The 21163-nt window shown below is 36.6% G+C and overlaps 2 protein-coding genes across 8 annotated transcripts in view; both read left to right on the top strand.

The window, feature by feature from the left end:
- The window catches only part of Rbp6 (RNA-binding protein 6), an 824356-nt gene extending 811243 nt beyond the window's left edge, over positions 1–13113 (top strand). For all 7 annotated transcript variants that reach the window (XM_076368421.1, XM_076368426.1, XM_076368422.1 and 4 more), the window contains one exon: positions 263–13113. The gene's annotated coding sequence lies outside the window, so the exon portion shown is untranslated. The remainder of the gene's footprint in view (positions 1–262) is intronic.
- Positions 13114–13608: 495 nt separating this feature from the next.
- On the top strand, positions 13609–14994 carry Vps20 (vacuolar protein sorting 20). Its single transcript, XM_031987428.2, has 4 exons — positions 13609–13808; positions 13885–13994; positions 14070–14449; positions 14515–14994. The coding sequence occupies exons 1-4, from the start codon at positions 13743–13745 to the stop codon at positions 14559–14561; spliced, it is 603 nt and encodes a 200-aa protein (XP_031843288.1). The 5' UTR covers positions 13609–13742; the 3' UTR covers positions 14562–14994.
- Positions 14995–21163: the final 6169 nt, after the last annotated feature.

Here is a 21163-nt window from a genome sequence, read left to right as displayed (position 1 = left end):
TTAGATTAACTCACTGATTAACTTACTGCACCTTCTTGATTCCCCATTCTAGTAATAAGATCATAAGGGTAAAAAGTACAGAATATGTATCACGAAGGAATTTTGCTTCCTTCCTTTTTATTCGGCTAAGCACTCCCAACAACACGATCCGCTTGCGATGATTTATACAATCAAGGCTTCATTCTAAGAAACTCGGTGTAACGTACTGTCACAAATTTGTGGTGTCATTAACAAACACATAATTTCTTCTCTTTTTTATTAGGATGGACGAGAGGGCAGAGCGCAGCATGGTCGACTGACGGTACAGTGAGCGATGTAAATGCCTTGGAAGAATTTATCACGATAAACGAACTCTGGACGGAGGAGGATGAGCACCAGCAACAACAATCGAGAGAGTCGCAATTTAGACAGGAATAATAAGAAGAAGCTTCACATTCGTGGAAGAGAGTATGGAAACTTCAATACCATCTGCACATATACAGAAAATCCACATCGGACAGAACAAGATTACGGAAGGGGAGCAAGAGTTTGACAACATCGGAGTAACAGAAGAGAAAAGGACGAAGTTGAAAATACGAAGAGAGAAAGAAGATAAACAGGAAATTGTACATCCGATCCGTATCCAGATTGTATGCAAAAGAAAACGACATGCAAGAGGATTAACGATGGAAATGCAAAGGGAGACGCGGAATGGGCAGAAGAAAGCTGCGTACAGCCGAATTGGTGGCCGAAACTGCGTATTGATGCCCGTTCTCCGACATTAATAATGAATAATATAATAATAATGAATTAAATTAATATGATTAATTGCTAAATGATTAAGCGAATAAGTCTAGAGTATATAAATACTATATATATATAAATATATAAATATATATATATATATAAATAATTGATAAATATTAGACGATAACGTATGATCCTTAGGATTTAAGACAGACGAAGACAGGAGGGAAATACCAACTTACATACGAATATTATAATTACCGATTATATGTAATATATATTATATATATTATATATATTATATATTATATATATATATAAAAACATTACACAGAATTAACAAAATAAACAAAAGAGGATGCCGCGATACACGAAGTTAGCGCGCATGCGATGTTGTATACATATATATATATACACATATATATTTATATATCTATATGTACGTATATATACATATATACATGTATACACATAAATATAAATATGAATTTATATAAATATAAATACAAAAAAAATTATAATTATTATTATACGCGTGCACACGTTCGCATCCGGGAAGAACGTTTCCTTCTGAGCTCTCGGGTTTTAGGCGTTTTAGAAGAGGAAGAGGAACGTACGAAGAATTTTTGACGGGAACGACGTCGTGAAGAGGAGAAGACAGAGAGTGTGTGTGTGTGTGTGCATGCGTGTGTGTTTGTGTGTGCGAGTGAGAGAGAGAGAGAAAGAGAGAGAGAGAGAGAGAGAAAGAGAGAGAGAGAGAGAGAGAGAGAGAGAGAGAGAAAGAGAGAGAGAGAGAGAGAGAAAGAGAGAGAGAGAGAGAGAGAGAGAGAGAGAGAAAGAGAGAGAGAGAAAGAGAGAAAGAGAGGAGAGAGAGAGAGAGAGAGAGAGAGAGAGAGAGAGAGAGAGAGAGAGAGAGAGAGAGAGAGAGAGAGAGAGAGAGAGCCGAATAGTAAGGACAGTTGGGGAATTAGGAGGAGATGACGAGGGCGCTAGGCAGTCGGAGAGTGGATTCGCCTTTTTTCTTTGTTTCTTGGACACGCTAGGGCCGCGCTCGCGCATGTATTCTATTATATGAACGCGCGTGTCCGCCACTTCTCAGCGTGCTCTTTTGCCGAGCTGAATACTAGGATGGTACTTCTCTCGCCCCGGCGTCGTCGAACCACTCTTCTCCCTTTTTTCCGGGTGTGCAACGAGGGAAAAAAAAGAAAAAATATCGAGTGGGAGAAGGGAAGAAGGAAGGACAGACAGAAAGAAAAGAAGAAAAAAATAACACAGCACGAATGGAGCAATGGTAGAGGAGAGAAACGAGTTACATACTTGGGCGCAGACACATGTGTCACACGCGGAATGATGAGAGAGAGAAAACGAGAGAGAAAGGGACGTTATTAGGGTTACTTATCGTGCAGAGGGTTATACGAGAAAAGAAAACGCGAGGACTGGGAGCCGAGATCAACCGATTTACAAGGCTATTGGAGTTAGACAAACAAAGGAAAGAACAAGCACGAGAAAGGACAGGAGAGAAAGGGAGAAGTTGAGCGAGAGCGTGAATGTGTGGGAAAGACCGAGAGAAAGAAAGAAGAAGAGAAAGCGAGAAAGAGTGAGAGAGAGAGAGCGAGAGAGAGAATGTCCCAGTTTTGAAAAAGGGATGCGTATGTTATCACTGTGAATAGAAACGGGAGAAAGCAATCGGATATCACGCGCGAAGATGAACACTGTTTGAAAGTAGTCACGAAGATGGCGGCCACTGGGAGAACGTCGCGAGCCACCGGGCGCGCGTGTCGCGTCGTTTTCAATATATCTGGCTCCCATACAATGTCGAGAAAGGGTGACCGTTGAATTCAATCGGCTGTTCTATGGCTGTCCAATCGATTACTTGCATTAACCTCGGTACACACATACATACTACCCGTACGCGAATTATTGTATCATTGATTTACCATAATGACCTATATGCATGACCCTATAGAGGAGCCATCGGGAAACATAAGCAACGTTCACCGACACACAACAAACCACCACACGCATCTCACACACACGTTCATCGCGGTACATACCTAACGTATAAGATGCCTACAAAGAGAACACACGTAAATATGTATACATACATATATATTTATATATACGTGCGTGCACAACGTGTGCACGCGTGCGCGCATTTGAACACGGTATTACACGACACGTACGTACGTACACACGCACACACGTGCACATCACATATATACGCTTTTAAACGCGTTGACGAATTTTTCAACGACTTACATACACGAAAACAAAGAGGGACGTGCCGATACGTTACACATCATACCCCGAAACGTACCATACGCAATCCATAACGTTACATGAAATAAGAATACATTAAAAGGATAAAAAAAATATACATATATACACATATATGCAGTTATTATACCGTTCGTCCGCAATGTACAGAGCGTTAGTTAACGGCGAGAATTGCGAATCGCCAAAATTTGAACGCGCTAGTGCGCGTTTACAAAAATAACAAAAAAAATACGATAACCAAACTGCAGAAATATGACGGAGGACAACCGAAAAGGGATGATAATTTTTGACGAGGCGAGATTGTGCGTCTGTACCCCCCCAAATGTGTGCGAGAGAAACGGAGGGAGAACGAGTGATCATATGCGTATGCGAGAGAAAGGAAGAAAGAAAGACAAAGCGAGAGAGTGAGAGTGAGAGTGAGAGAGAGAAAGAGAAAGAGAAAGAAAAAGAGAGAGAGAGAGAGAGAGAGAGAGAGAGGGAGAGAAAGAGAGATAAAAAGTGAGAGAAAGAGAGATAAAAAGTGAGAGAAAGAGAGAGAAAGAGTGAGAGAAAGAGAGAGAAAGAGAGTATAATATAGGATTTACGGACACGGTCATCTAAATGCCATCGCGGTTCAATGTAAAGTATAATTGAGCTAACAAGGAAAGACGTAAACGTGAGAGTATGAGAATATTATGTACGTAGCCTTAATCGAGGAATGACTGGACTCCGAAAGAAAAATGAGAAACGGAAAAAAAATACGGAAATAATGTTGCGTTCTTTCGCGCTTCAGGTATTCGCTGATTGGAGGAGAAAAAGGATCGATAAGGAGATAAAACCGACGGATGCTATATTTAAATATTCGTAATTGGATTAGGTTAATTGCGCCGTGAAGTATAATATCGTTCGGGAAGCAGGGTGGTATCGTACAAACGAATCTTTTTCATTTCATTTCAGTGACACGATACTTTTACGCTGCACGTGTCTCGCTGGACGCCGTCTATCCGAAATTTTGGACACAGATAATCGAATGGTGCTGAAAAAAATACACGGAAACACACACACGCGCGCGTGCATATACAACTGGAACCCCCCTGCTTCCGGTCGGAAAAACCGTCGACGTGCATATAATCTCATTCTACGAATTAATTCGCGCGTTTCTGTTGGTGTCGCTGATTAAACGCTGTTCCTTGCGGATACTATTATTAGTAATTATTGAATTTTCGCCAAGTGAGAGTCAACGAGCGATTAATTATAATTACCAAAACGACGGGATATACGTGCGACAATTATAGCGCGGTTATTTATTGTATTCAACAACAGGGTAAACTTAAAAAAAAGGAGAAAGGGAAGAAGAATACTTTAAATTCGGACGCGTGTCATGTCGAACGGCGGCCATTTTGTTTTTCTGTGCGCGGCTGTGCGTGCGCGCAATAGAAGAAACCGAGAACAATGTGGAAACTTAAAGTAAAAATAAAATAAACGAACGAGTCAATTGTTACGAACGTTAGCAATACTTCGTCATGACCACAAGGAATAAAAAATGGCAAATAATGAACAAAAAAAAAGAGAAAAAAAGAAGAGGAGAGAAACGAAGCGGAGAAATAATACTGTACACTATATCGCGGTTAATTGTATTCTTAAGTTGATGACGCGAGTACGCGTGACGAGCGAGATCGCTCGTCCTCTGAAAGCAAATGGCTGTTCACCCCCGAGAAGCTGAAAGGTGATAACAGAACGGACTGCTGTCGCGTGTGTCTTCGACGCTATAACGCCGACTTCTTGCAAGCGAAACAAAATGGTAGCTGTTTCGTTACGCCCCCCGGACTAACAATAAATGCGTGTAAAAAGTGTATGTATTGGACTGAACGTGGTATTCAGGGAAGATCAGCAAAAAGGAAAGGGGAGATAACATGAAATGAAGAAAGTATCGGATGATAAATGAATAGAGTTGCATACATCGAGAGATATGGGAAGGGGATACAGCATAGGCGAATGCAAGAAATCAGACAAAGAGATAAGCGTTCCATTGTAAACGATGCCTCGATTTCAACATTTTACATTTCGTTTTTGTCGGTCATCCTCCGGATTTGTAGGAAAATGTTTCTGGGTATAAGAAAGTAGCATATAATTAGCTATTGCTACGGTTCTGCAGACTCTTTTGTGTAACTTTACTCCGTTATTATGATTACTGGACATAGAATTGTGTTCAAGGAAATAACGAACTGCGTCGAGCCCTTATTTCGTCAACAAAACACGCTTAACAGACGCTAAGGTGGACTTCACGAGGGAATGGGAAACACATATATCAGAACACACAACACCACGGTTCAAAGTACGTAAGATATAATGAGATTCATCGTACGTAGATGTAAGGGACGCTGATGTACGTGGTCGCAGCAGAATGGCGAAATAGAAAACGGAAGAAACACACAAGAGAATAGAGAAAAGGAAGCAGTCATACTTAAGTGTACAAGTTGTAACTTTTCACAGTTAGGCTGAAAGGATTTTGGGTTCCTGGCCATTGCTGCCAATTCATCGTTTCGACCTATTGATGAACGAATTTATGCAAATCGAAATTTATTTATTACGAACTCGCAGCGAATTTTATAACATTTAGAAGTTTAATTCAACTTGTCATATGGATAGGAAACGATTGATGCTAAAGAGATGGATATAGTCATTTATTTTGAAAGAAACACACTATAATTTGAACATATGGGTTTATTTCCTGTTAACGATCAAACGAGGCTATAAAATACAGCAGGAACCCAAGCGACTTTCGACGTGAATCCTCTGGATGAGAATTATAATATATAAATATATACATATTCGAAAGAGATCTACGATCAATTATTAATTAGAAGATGCAAAGAAAGGGAATGCGATCGATATGCATGTGAGTTAATGCAAACAGGCAAATGATAGAAACAAGAGGGGAAAGAGAAGGTAGAAAGATGCGAGGTGTAGGGAAGACGAAACAGGAGCAAACAAAGAATATATGTGAGTACAGTCCACGCGTTTATATTTATAAATATGAAATACATTAATATTGAAATATTACGTCTATATCTACATCTAGTATATATATAAATATATATAAATACAAATATAAATATATATAAATATAAATATACATAATGAACGATTAAGAAAGGCAAGAAAATATATTATGTCTATATTATAAAACGATTAATGCGAGAAACAAAACAAACAAAACAAAAATATGAGGATTATGAAGATGAACAGATATATTGAGACATTGTTTTATGCATTTGTATATATATAGTTATTGATGTTTTAAAAAGCTAATTATACTATTGTACTGAAGAAATTTTTCGATCACCACCGATCGTGAGAGAGAGGGGGAGAGAGAGGGGGAGAAAAAGGAAAAGAGAAAATGTGTGTGTGTGTGTGTGTGTGTTTGTGTGTGTGTGTTTGTGAATGCATGCGTGTGTGAATGCATGCGTGTCTGCGAAAAAGAGAGAAAGATAGAAAGAGAGTGAGAGGGAGTGAGGCAAGCGGGGGTGCAACAGGGGTGAAAGAGGGTAGGTTAAGAGTTTGAGACAGAGAGGTGACAAGAAACAAGAATGAAATGCGACCGGGGCGAGCTCGTTGTCCGATGCAGTCTAAGTCTCTTACTTTGCGACGCTTTTTTTACAAAACAAAAACCGGAACAATTGTCCGCGAAGGAAAAAAAAGTATTGATTACGAAGAACACGAGGGCAAAGGATGTAAAGTCAGACGACGTCGTTCACTCATCGTCCGAGCTCGATCACTCATCGCGCAAATTATACGCTCATACAAATTCATATACACGTAAAATGTAAACACACTGAGAACACATACATCACCCAGGTATATATATATATATACGCGCGTATAAGTGATAAGTAATAATTACGATAATCGATACAAAAGAAATTATATATGTATATATATATATATACACTGCGAGAAGGAAGACGAGTGGATGGAAATGGAGGTCACTTTGTAAAGAGAGTGCGAGGAAGACGTTAACTAAATAAAATCGATTATTGTCGTTCCGCGGATGAAATGGTAAAGATGTAAATCAGCGTCGCGCAATTAATAGAGCTATAGTACTAACAAATTTTTGGCATATAGTTCGCGGAACGACGATGAGAAGTTAAATAAAACAACAACCATTCTTCTGGTACTTATTATTAATCATTACGATCGTTTCGATGCAATTGATGATTAACGTTTTCGGTGATCTTGTTACCGTTAGAATCATTGTTACTGTCACGTATACGGATATAAAGTAATAAGCAAAACGAGAATTCATTTTGGATTTACTCTTTTTATACCGTCTGGAGACGACTTTACTTTAAACACTTCATTGCGATTGGTGATGATTTCGAGCGTTTCGCGGAAGCCGCGTTGAAATATGGTGACACCGTTCGATCGTACAATATTTCGCGAAGGATAAAGCAATGTCGAGTAATAATCTAACGACATAATCAAGCGCATTTAGAAGATTGTACACTTGGAACTGTTAATTAACCGTAGGAAAAAAAAACTAGTTCAGTTCAGGGACTTAAAATTAACACGGTCCATGGTCGCAATAGAAATAAAATTGTTTGGGTAGCAATAGTTATCCTCGTGCGTATGTATCATAATTCATCAATCGATAAAAATCTTTCACATTTTCCATTAAACGAAAACAATAATGTAACAGTTCCCTTTTCTGGAATTGTGACGAATAGAGTGGCCCAAACAGTTCGCACGATGAACGTTAACAAATGTACTATTCCAATCTTTCCGAAACAGAAATCTATTCCGTTTCTAAACCCCTCGACCACACGTTCTTTCCACGAAACAACGAGAATAACTGATGCTGTTTGAGAAAAACTTCGCGCGCGCCTAAACCGGCATATGCATATGAATACGCTCGATCGAACCTCGATCAGAACTCTTCCAAACACTCCGAAATTCTTTGCCACGCGAGTACCGAAACGTTGGCCAAGCCTGGTAAAACGGCGGCTCGATGAGATAATAAAGTTACCGATTTTACTTCGTCTCGCGGGTATATCGATATCGATCCTCTTCAATCACTTTCTGCGCACCCTCTGTTTCTTAACCGCTGATTATTGTTTCCTAAGACGGCTAGTTTAGCGAAACTTTCGTCACGCGCGGCGCGAACACGCGAATCCCGTTTCCCGGGACGGGGCGGTCACGTGGCCGCGCGAAGGAAGGTTGAACGCGGACGTGACGCCACGCAATATTACTCGACGACGAAATCTAATAATTGTAAAACAACCCCCGTCGCTCTGCCGCGTGATGTAAATGCGATGAAGAGAGAGAAGACAGTGAGAGTGAGTGTGTGTGCATGCGCGTGTGAGACGAACTCGCAAAAAAAAAGTCCGTAGATAGATAGACAATTTTCGAAAGATCGTTTTTCGTGCGTACGAAGGAGAGATCATACCGAATCTTGCTGCGACTTGACACGACCCTTGGGAGCGTCTTTCCTCGTGACGCGGTCGGGGTTTGCCGACGTCTTTGGTTCCGTTCATTCATGAGCTTGTTCAGTGGCGAAACCGCGTGAGTAGAGGAAAACGTTCCACGTGCGAGAACACGATTTCATCGGTTGGGTTTCGAATCAATTGTAATATAATCGATCGAGCAGGATCGTAATTCTCCGTACGATTTTCTTGAGTGAAACGTCGCAGCCAAGATGTAGGGTAAAGGATCCTACTTAGGAATTACGTTAATTCACGCGTCAAGGGAACATGTGAGCCAACGATGCTCACGCGTTTATTATTATTATTAATATTATCATTATTACTTCTATTATTATTATTATTATTATTATTATTATTATTATTATTATTATTATTATTATTATTATCATTATCATTATTATTATCATTATTATTATTGATATTATTATTTTTGTTTTTCTGTTCTGTTGACTTATGTATTGTAAGGATTATTATCACTATTGTTCATTACTTAGGATTAACGTTACGAATGGATAGTATTATCACAATACGTCCTTTATGATTTGCTATTTGTCGGAATGCAATAATCGCTGTGTTACGAATACAATTGTCATTGTATTTGAGATGACTTCGTTTTTTCAAAGTTTTTACTGAGAACGCGGCACGATCGGATTGCACGATACGTCGAAACTGTCAACGAGAGTATTTCCGTATTTCCAACGTGACGGCGATCGCGACAACAGTTTTATAGCAAAATGTGTTCCGCGAGCCGGCAGCCATACATCCGTTTCACGAGAACCGAACCCGTTTGATAAGTCAGCGTGGCCCGACACGCTTACCGAATAATCATTACCGGTTTTTTTAGGTAATCGATAAAAAAAAGAACGACGGTCGAGCGATCCAACCGTGCCGCGGCTGAATGTAACGTGAACGTAACCCCATACGATATGTATGTATATAACATATTATATGTATATATATATATATGTATGTATATATATATATATATATATATATATATATATATATGCGCACGCAAAAAAGAGCATAAATATTATGATAAGTATATTAATCATGTAATTACACGTGCACATGTTCGGATGCGCAGTTACATGTAATCTGTTAATATTCTTCCTGCGTGCAAACAAGGATAACAGCCACGAGCTTCGATGAAGTTTTGCTAACCGTCGTACACCATAACGTGGTCTCATTCGCAACTCACCCGTTAGAAAATTACTTTTTACCTCAACCCCTGTTCCTCCAGTTCTCACCATCTTTATCATCTGAAACCGAAAGCTCTAACGTTTTGTCCCGCACTCCAATTCTGCGAATCGATCCGATTTTCACTACTGCGATTTAAACTATCTGCGTAAAACGATCGTTTCTTCTATTGGGAAATGTTAGTCTCTCGACCGCCAAACCGACTATCAAAGCACGTTCGAAGAGTTGCATAGTTTTCGATCATGTCTCCGTGGTCGGAACGTGTCGACCATAAACCAAACGCTTTCATAATGTCAATCAAATCTGTCATGCTAATTTAATCATCGTTTTGCATTAATTTACGAAACGTTTCCCTTTCTATTATGATATCCAATTCGCCCGTGCGTTACGCAATCGTGCTTTCTTTACACTTATCGTTATCTTGACGTCTCTTCTTTTGTCCCTCGTTTATGCTGTTATGCTCCAGTTTTACGGTGAACGTTCGGTATCCGTTTGCGTAATCCACATTAAAGGGAAGCAATAATAAATAACATAAGATCTTCGTTCCTTTGGCAGCAGTTGCTCGATTTGATTTTTGATTAACATATCAAGCCGATCCAAAAGATCTAAAATTTGTTTCGTAGTCCAGTGCTGTAACATCACCGGGACATTTTATAGACACGAAGTTACTTCGTCGTTTTTTTGTTTCTAACGAATGAGGACAAGCCAGTCGCGACGTATCAGACGATGAGTCGTACCATTGTTTTCTGTTTCGATTTCTCGGTTCGGTAACATTTCGCGGGCACGAAACAAATAACCACGTGAACGTACACACGAACGCACCGAATTACACGAGCACAATTTCATTCGCGTCTTCTGCAAGATAACGGTGGAAAACAAGTATATATTCGGTCCTCTTGGAACTCGTTATATACGAATTAAGAGAGCAGAGAAAGAAGTCTGAGAAGCAATTTTAAATCGATTCGAAATTTTTACGGGGAACCGCATCGTGATTATTGTATGCATGTGTGAGATGAAAAAAAAGAATAACAAACAAAGAAACAATTCAAGAAGCAACTAACGTTCTACGAACTATCGAGCACTCGCTTCACCCGAGTTACCGTGATTCTTACTTTTGTGATATTACATATTTATTTTTTGTTCATATATTTTTTTTTGTTCGTTGTGAGAACAACCGTATGTTCCGTGTACACGGCATGTTATGAATTCCGGGAGCCTGAGAATTCTCGTTACATACACACTCGCAACATACACACACACACACACGCGCGCGTGCGCGCACTCAGAGAATACACACCAACGCAACACACACACACAACACACGATCGTCGAACTAATGAAACATAGTCGCGATTTTGTTGTAATGGAACGAAAAACTTTTTAAGATATTTTTTACGACACCCCGCGATCCACACGAAAGCAATGGCGGACGCGTTGAATGGCAGAAGGATGAAAAACAAGAAAAAAAAGAAAAAGTAAAAATGAAACGGAAGCTCGGAGGCATGGTACAGCTTATGATGAGGAAACATGCAATATAACAAGCAATAAATAAGTCACTTTTAATTCCATGTATATTAAACAATTATGTGGATGCTTAATGAGAGTTATTGAATTAAATGAGCAAAACCATGAACTAAGACGAAATACCGATTTTACATATTCTTACTAATCGTAAATGATTACAATACGTATAGTACGGCATACTAAAGAAATAAAGAAAATCATACGATTATGTATCGATTTAAAAGAGCAGAATAAAGAAAAAATAGTAAATAAATAATTATAAAAAATAACGGAAGCGGGCGGGTGACCGCCGGTTGACGGTAATCTAATCTACATAAGTACGTAAAAGTTTCAATTTTACACTACCGATAATAATGATATAACGGTAAGACTCTATATAAGACATACTGATGATTTATAATAATTATAATGTTGTACAGAATATTTATGAAAGGCGCGCTGTTGGCGACAGAGCCGCGCGTGTCTCTTTTTCTTTCGTCGATCACGCGCGTGTGACAAAACACAAGGTAGATAAAGAAAGAAAAAAGGAAAAGAACGAAGCAAAACAAAATATACCAAAAATAAAGTAATAAATAGTCGAGGTGTGTAAACGTTTGCCTTTTCGCGTAATCAATAAATTGTTCGAATTAGTTGTGATTTGAGGCGATCTGAAACAAAAAGAAATAAGGACAGAACATTTTCGAGCACCCGCAGTCAAAGTAGAACGCGCGTCTCTCTATCCAAAAGCGGCCAGACTATAATGGATGTTTTGTAAGATAAAGCAAAACGATCACGGATTATATTGAGATCGTGTTCAGAGAAATGTATAGTCGATTGCGTATTCGAGATCGTTCGAATTAACTCGATGACACCTTTCTCGATGGAAGAAATAAAAAAAGAGAGAGATAGGGTGAGTGAAAGAGCGAGAGAGCCAGAAAGAGAGCGAGAGAGCGAAAGAGAGAGCGAGAAAGAGAGCGAGAGTGGGAGAGCGAGAGAGCGTGAGAGCTAGAGCGAGAGAGCTAGAGCGAGAGAGCTAGAGCAAAAGAGAGAGCTAGAGCGAGAGCGAAAGAGAGAGCGAGAGAGCTAGAGCAAAAGAGAGAGCTAGAGCGAGAGCGAAAGAGAGAGCGAGAGAGCTAGAGCAAAAGAGGGAGAGAGAGAGAGGGTGCGAAAGAGAGCGAGAGCCAGAGCGAGAGAGAGAGAGAGAGAGAGAGGAAGAGAGAGAGAGAGAGAGAGAGAGAGAGAGAGAGAGAGAGAGAGAGAGAGAGAGAGAGAGAGAGAGAGAGAGAGAGAGCGAAAGAGAGAGAAAGGAAGAAAAACAAAACAACGCAAAGAAAAGAATATGAAAACCACGGCTCTTTTCTTCTGCGAAGGTTCGAACGTTCGAACGTTCTCGTCGTCAATGGGACGAATTTGCTGTCCCTTGATTAACCAAGGGAGGAGATTAAAAGAAAAACAAAAAATGTGCGAGGCGAAAAAAAAATAGACATAAAAGATAGAAAAATGAGAGAATTTATTCGCCGCGGGTGTGGCGTAAGAAACGGCCGATAATTTAATTCATTGTGTATGTATACAGACAAAAGTAAATATAATATTACGATTATAAATATTAAACTAATAAAAAAATAACAATATTGTACCCCTCTGTACATATAAATATATATTACAATACGATGATTATTACTATATGATTTATTATAAATATATATATATATATATACATAAATATAAATATATCTCATGAATTCACATTATTATGTTTATTATTGTTTACTTATTATTATTATTAAAATTATTATCATTGCGATGATAACGAGAATGATGATGATGATGATGATGATTATTATTATTATTATGATAATATTATTAATATTTAAGAAAAGGTTCACAACGTGCCGTGTGTATGTGGGAATAAAATATATAATATAACGGACATTGTTCAATTCAATCTAATGTCTTTGTTGTTTCTCTTTTCCCTTTTATCTGCTACCTTTTAAGACCTACAAGCAATAAATATTTTTGTTGCGAGTAAAATAATAATGTCGTATGAAAGTAATTGATACAATTTCCTTTTCATTCCAATTTATTATTATATTTACGGTGGAGTACATTCGAAGAGATGTAGTAAAAAGATTCTCCAAAAACAAATACTTTTTCTATAAACACATGAATACTGAGATGCTCATCTCACTGTATTTAAAGATAACGTGAAATGTTATTGTTATTTTATACTTACAATACCTTTTTATTTACAATGACATCTGAACGCCACATGTAAAGTAAAATGATTTCTTTTTAATTCAAGTTTCCATTTTTCCTTTGATACATTCTATTGTGCTTAATTTTCTATGTTGAAAAAGCAACATAAATTATGATATAAAACCTAATGTACCTGTATCTTTCAAATTCATACTGTGCGCCCCAAAGGAATACGATATCATCGATAAGTCGATTAGCAAACATGGCGCTACCCATTATTCATTTAGTTATCAGTGCATCTGTCAAACGTGACATGAGTCTTCATCCAAAAACCACATGTCAGTTTCACCGATAGCCTAGTCTTATATTTAAAACGAAATGGGTATTTTTTTCGCAAAGAAGAAACCGCCGAGTCGTGTCACAGAACAAGACAAAGCTGTTTTGGTAAGTTGCTTTTGCACATTTCCTAACCTCTTCACTGTCGTTACAGAACTTTGTTAAAATACTGTATTTTTTATAGCAATTAAAACAAACCAGGGATAAAATCAAACAGTATCAACGAAGAATAGAGCAAACGCTCGAAAAAGATCGGTTACTTGCAAAAAAACTTATTCAAAATGGACGAAAAGAGTTAGTGTCAGATTTTTTTATGTTCAAATGTTTGTTTAATTGTTTGGAATACAGTTTTGCATTATTTTTTTTTAGTCGAGCATTACTTTTGTTGCGGAAAAAGAAATTCCAAGAACAATTATTATCTAAAACTGATGGACAGCTTGAAAACTTGGAACGTATGGTACACGACATAGAATTTGCACAAGTAGAAATGAAAGTTGTGGATGGCCTGAAAGTAGGAAATGTGGCATTGAAGAAATTACACGACTTGTTGTCAATTGATGAAATTGATAAAATTATGGATGAAACCAAGGAGGGCATTGAAAAACAAAAAGAAATAGATGAAATATTGTTAGGTGCTTTGACAGAGGAAGACGAAGGTGACGTGGAAGCCGAGCTTGATGCTTTATTGATAGCAGAAATTGAAGAAAAAGCACCTGATGTACCAGAAGAATTACCAGAAAACAAAAAAGGTAAGTTATTGAATCTTAAGTATTACTTTTTTGTATAATAAATATTTAATAATTCTTTCTTACAGAGCGTACAAAAGAAAAAATGCCAGAAGCAATTGCTTTGGAAGCATAAATAATATTAAGTATCATTAGTAAAGTTTTTATTCTATTGGTACTTTGCCCAAAACCCTATGTATATATGTACAGTACCTTGTGATAAGGCTCAAAATAAGATTTAATTCATGTTGTGATTTCAATAGAGTGCTATGAAAAGAAAAGAAGTTACTTTTACTTGAAAAATGTTTAGACAGTCTTTGATTACATAGTGCGTGAAAGTAATTTTATAACAGTAAACAACAGTTTTGAAGCAACACGAATATAATTCAGGCAAATGTAAATCAATCTTTCACAAATTAAGTGTGTCACATGGCTTATACAGTGTTAATTATATTTGTACTATCTTGAATGTATAAATATATTTGTATCTTATTATTGGCCTCTTATATGTAGGTATACAAGAAATGCAAAATATTAGAAAGTTTTAATAAATATGATTTTATTTCCTATGTTGTGAAAGTTATTGAATACCTTAAAAACTTATCATGGATTTTTCAAAATTAAAATAAATGTATGTAACACAACATTTGAAAGTCAAGATTTCATTCAAGGGTAGGAAAAATCACATATTTTTTTAATTATATTGCCAATATTTTTAGACTTAATAATATCCTACATTTATTTACTCACTGCATGTTGTTTATGTTCATTTGCTATGCACGTGAATCTGTGGAAATTATTCTGAGACTGGTGTGACAAACGATTCGTAGTGAATTTCGTAACATTTACGTATCTAAGTATGAAATATTTCATACGCTAGCTAGAATTATTACTATCTATAAAATACTAAAACTAATACGAGAAGAAATTATATTGATCTTAACATGTGAACATATTAATTTGGTTATTAAATGTATAAAATAACTTAATAATTAATGTATACTCGGATAATAATTAAGTTAAATGATTTAAATTAACTTAATTTTCTTTTAAAGTTCTTATTGCACTTCGTGTACAGAAAACAGTCCATGACATAGCTTGAGTAATTGGGCCGCAAGACGTTATAATTTAATACAATTTGACCCGAACTACACAATTTGACCTGTAATTCACATAATTAGGCGAACACCTCGAAGCCTGTATCCAATGTCATATGCGATGTAAAATTATGAATCTATTAGTCGTTAAATTCGAAGTATTACGTGATTTAATTATACTAAAATTAAATTATGCAGAACGTAAAAACATTCTAGAAATTACATACAAAAATGATTATAAAACATTTCAATTTAAACATACCTTCTTTCATACAAATTTTTAGTAGGAACTTCCAAGAAAAATTAATTTTTATTATTTCAAATTCGTCGTTGATGTAATTTAGTTCATTTCATTTCATTAAAAGAAGTATTCCACAATGTAATATGAGGATTACCTTGTGACATTTTGATAATTGAATATTATTCAATACAATTCCTTTAGTTTACTTGAAGCTTCGTACTTTTATATAACACAAATTTAGACACCTGTTTTTCGTGACGTCAAACAGTATCCACATGAAACAATTTTTGTGTAGCTCATCAGTTGTATTTATATACTTAAGAATGAACTCCGGTTGAATAGAAAATGTTCGTCAGTCATAACTACATCTGCAAGATCCGGATGAGACTAGCTTATGGCGTCAGCGACAACGTACAGATTGTTTTAACAAATTGCATGACGCCCAGAGAATCATTTTGACGACTCCCACAGATTAACACAATTTCAATGGTCAGGGACAATCAACGCGAGAAAATAATCATGATCGACTCATAATCGAGCATTTAAAATCAATTATAGATGCTCGATTAACCTATTGCACAAGAAATTTCGCGTAAATATGTTAACTCGAATCGGCAAGTTATAAGATTTCATAATATCAAGCAGTGACCTTCGCAAGGTTCAGAACCGCGGGAAAAGTTTGTTCATCGGAGTTTGGTACTTAGAAAAAATTGATAAGCAATACATTGGAAGTTGGAGGAAATGCATGGACATAATTCCAGGAAAATCATGCAGGCCACTGGCGGAGGATCGCACGCTGTGCACGTTGCTAGTAGTAAATTACAGGAAGTATCGGAGTCTCTTGATATTTAAAATGACGCCTCTACGGCTCTGCGATTCTGTATTTAAAACCGGATGACCTTCGCGGATGGGGGAGACGGAGAGAAAGGAAGAACGGCCAAAGAACGGGATCCCTTGACTAACCTCCGTTTCAAACTCCTTCCTCTTTCTTTCAACCTACGAAATGCTCTTATTTGACAGTATCGTACACTTCCGGGCTTGGACACTCGCTATTTTAGTATGTTCGTTTGCAGGAATGATGGTTTTCGATTGCGTATTACTAAACTTATTAAAATCGTTTCATAAATATAGAATAACTTGTTTAATGAACATAATAATATATATTACATTTATTACATCGAAGAAATTTGGCAGCTCGAATTGCTTAACACGTAGAAGTTTAAATTCGAAATTAATAAAATTGACTAAAAGCGTCATTTCCTTTGGTGTTATATTTATGTGAATTTTTCTATCCATATAAATTTAAATTCTAAAATGAAAAAAATAGTAATTAATAATTAATTAATATATAAATTTGATAATATTTCGTGTTGCACAATATTTGTATTCTATTCCATGAAACGATGACTATCGTAACCCTCCTACTTTTATTGCAACGTAATTTCTAAAATGTCACCAGTGATTTCATCGCCTGAAAATGATCCCGACGATACTCTTTTTATATACAGATACAAGCTAAGAGCACTTAAAACTGTCAGTCTTGCTATTAACATCGATTTTCTCTCTGTTAGCGATGGCGTTATTATTGCGATCGGAATCGCGAATGACTACAGAATTCAGTTGAGACGCAATTTGGTTAACCATTTTCTTTAGACAACGGGCTGGTTTTAAATGATTTGTATGTGCAAATTACATCAATTTTTTAAATTAAAGTAAATAATTAGAAATCACGATAAAGTATATTGCTCATTTTCCGTTAGAAATAAAAATGACATGCGTACTTAAGAATGTTATAGCAATAATTTAAAACCAACTAATCTCTTGCAGATTAAATTTTATTGTATCTGAATTTAATTAGCGATTGCATTTTGTGATAAGCTACTTTACATTCGCAGTTTCGTACGAAATACCCGTTGCGCAAAATAATTTGCGGGAGAGAAGAATACCGCTTATCACATTCAAACTATCACAGATAACATGTTAGCTTATCTGCGTCGCATTAAAAGGAAACCGTCCACGTTGTTTGATGAACTCCAAACCCTTTATTTTTGTTGCTATTTGTCCTGCCTAAAGTTATGCTTATTAAAATGAGAAAGTATTCACTTATCAATATGGTAATAAAGAATAAACTATCGTTTAACCGATTAATTGCAAAATCAAAAATAAAATATCCGTTGCAAAATTAAACAGGATCTGTATTTCACTGCTACTGAAAGATTGTAGTTTTTTATGTAAATTTTCATAGCCAATGATTTCGAAGATAAGGAAAAATAAACGCATTTGTAGTTTCCGTAGATTAAAAATAGCGTATGCGTTTTTAATTTGAAAAATACAACCTATCCGATATAACCGCTTGTTTTTCTACCTTTGTACTTTTACTACGCAAGGAAACAACGATGCACCTTTGAATAAGATTAACAATGTGCCAAGCTCAAATTGCCTGTTCCATTTATTTGCATAGATTCATCCACCTTTATTGGCGCTGCCACGCCAAATTTACATTGAATTACTTCTACATCTATTCCTCTGATTCGACGTGCGAGATATTCCGGGCTGACTTCCCGCACAATATGTAACAGTTCTTCGTGTTCACAGTCTTTGAAGATTGCGGAAGTGGCAAGATCAAAGTAGAACTTCTTTGCTTGAATTATCATAAATTACACACTGTATTCCTTCATAAGTATATATAATGTTTTCGGAAGATTTCTTTTTTTGATAGAGTCACGAGTCCAATTAATGGTAATCGAAAGTAACATGCGAAATAATGTAACGTGTAATTACTAAATCGAAGAATTTATAATATGACATACTGCTCAAACACTTTACATTAGATTAACATGTTTTGCTGAGATGTTTGTCACAAATTTCTAATTGATAAGATTGTGAAATCTGTGGACATTATTTATTATCATTGGGAAAAACGTTCGACTCGTTTCCTTTTAAATTGTACTGAATTGATTAAGACGAAGTAAATAAATGATATCAAAAGTGCGGACGTACCTGAGTACCAGTAAACTCAGAAATTCTGAGTACATTTTCAAATTCAGACCAATGCATCGGATTACATGATCACAAAAAAGTTTGTGGACTTTATCTGAACCTTTATCAGATACATTAAGTTATAATTATGATAGATGATCAGTCAGTTGCAGATGTTTATGCTGATATACATTCGCTGACTTTCAAAGAGACAGAGATTGAAGAGAAATATCTGTACACTATCATTAAATCTATAAGAATTGAAATCAAATAAAACTAATTGAAGTTTTAATTACCAATAATTTAGTTTTAAAAAGTCACGTGTACATTGTAAGTGCACACTATCTGCAGTCTACTAATAAGAGCGTTTGTACTTCCGACATAATTTGAAACTAATAACTACCTGCAATTGGAATCGATTTCTAAACTTTCTTTCGGTGTAGGTATATCAAGTGATTTCAAACACTAAGTTTATTGATAAACGGTGAAGAGAAAGCTTTGCTCAGTGAGATTATTTGAGGGAGTGGTCGAACCAAGGAAACTGCCATTTAACCTTGGAAAAAAGAAACAGTCTTCTTCCATTAATTGGACAGGGGAACAATGGAGTAATGTCCTACGTACTAACAAGTTGAAATGAGTCATACGTATATATATGAGATGATACTCCACAACCGAAAGTAAGTGCACCACTTTGTACACTCGTCTCCCTGAAATAGGAGACGCATAACTTTATGCTGGAACCCTGTCTCCTACAAGTGGACCTCATTCAGTCAAATACGGACGATTCTTGTATTTCTCTAGTATGTACCTTATATTCGAATATATTCTAATATATAAATGTTACGGTAAATTCGATTAATTTGGAAATTACGCATAACCCCCCGGCAATTATGTATAATCGCCAGTAACATTGGAGAATAATTATACATAATGATTGGGGGATTAAGTATAGCCCCAGGTTTATCATATTTCCCGTAACATGTACAATAATGAGATTTTAATTTTCGAGCATAATAAGTATACTTTATTTTCTATAAAGTTAAGTAATCACTGTATATCAATCGAAATGCTACAGATTTTTTAATTTCTGTAACTTTGTAATATATAATCGCACAAATACCTCAATACCCCAACGTTGTACTATCTCAGCATCAAATTAAATGTTACTATCAACATTGAGATTTCTCTCAAACTGATTCCAGCAGTCTACAAATTGACACCTTGACGGCTTAGGCGACTTTTCTGTAACGATAATGGGTTATAAAATAAGTGGCGTTGTTCAGTGAGTCATTGTATATATGGATGGCAGTGGCAGGGAACCCTCTGTAGGATTTTATTAATAGATCGGGACTCGACAGAGTCGTCTGGAGAAAATTAATTGTACGGTTGCTCCAAATGAGATTGAGACCCGCGGACGAAGGGGTATCGAGTTCCACGATTGAGCAAGTGGTTTTTCGAAATGGTTTTTCCAAATTGTTATCGTTTAACGGTTCCGATACTGAGAATCGCCCTCATCTTTCCCCCTTATCAACTCAAGCACGCTCGAGAAACTTTCAGTATCATTGCTCTAATCGAAGCGCGACACAGGTCAACTGGGAAGCGTTAATAGACGATAAATTGAAATTAATGTCTGTGTTCTTGAGACTGGTGGACATCTTTCAATGTTACGCGAGCGCAAAAAAGGGAACTCATTGGATTAGTGCAAACCGTGATGTCACTTTATTTGTAGCTTTACCTTCAACTGTTTGCAATTGTCTCGTAGATAGCGGTTTCAAGCGGCACTGCCATTCGTAGGATAACGGTCGGCTGAAATGTATTGCCAATAAAACCTGTAATAGTTGTCGAGAGATACACCTAAGTGTTACGAGATATCGAACGCGTAAGAGAAGTACGAAAATTTGTAGAATACGAGACAAAAAAAGTAGAAGTTTTTAACATAGATGTTGAATACACAGGAACACAAACATTAATGTATTAATTCTTCTTCTTACGTATGCATAGGCTTATGATTTTATATATTTACATAGCTTTTCTTCGTGATTTTGTGAAACGATTCATTCCATTCAAAGTAGAAATTTAACGCACTTCATAAGAAGCTGCATTATTCTTTTCCAAGGTCCCATATTTCAGAATGTCTTCTCTTTTCATGCAACGTATATCTTCATTTCATTTTATTTGCACTTAACAGAGAGAATTTATCAAGGCAGCTTTCATTTCGTCGTTTCACTCCCTTTCAACTGAAATTATTATAATTTTATTGCGACTGTAACTTAGCACCTACACGTAGGTGCTGCCGTTCCGGTGCCTCTCAAAGATGTACAGCATCGTTCATAATTATCCGAACGACATACATTTTATACTTTCCACTTACTGATCATAAACGACTCTTTATTTTAATAACAAACATACTATTAGTTACAC

This window comes from Nomia melanderi, chromosome 6, assembly GCF_051020985.1.
Source record: "Nomia melanderi isolate GNS246 chromosome 6, iyNomMela1, whole genome shotgun sequence".
Classification (NCBI taxonomy): Eukaryota; Metazoa; Arthropoda; class Insecta; order Hymenoptera; family Halictidae; genus Nomia; species Nomia melanderi.
The sequence above is the reverse complement of the archived record's forward strand: the minus strand, read 5'-3'. Positions and strand labels throughout refer to the sequence as shown.

Coding starts and splice junctions, on each gene's coding strand:
- Vps20 (XM_031987428.2), top strand. CDS start 13,743: ATGGGTATTTTTTTCGCAAAGAAGAAACCGCCGAGTCGTGTCACAGAA. Junction 13,995..14,069: donor ATTCAAAATGGACGAAAAGA/GTTAGTGTCAGA, acceptor ATTTTTTTTTAG/TCGAGCATTACTTTTGTTGC. Junction 14,450..14,514: donor ATTACCAGAAAACAAAAAAG/GTAAGTTATTGA, acceptor TCTTTCTTACAG/AGCGTACAAAAGAAAAAATG.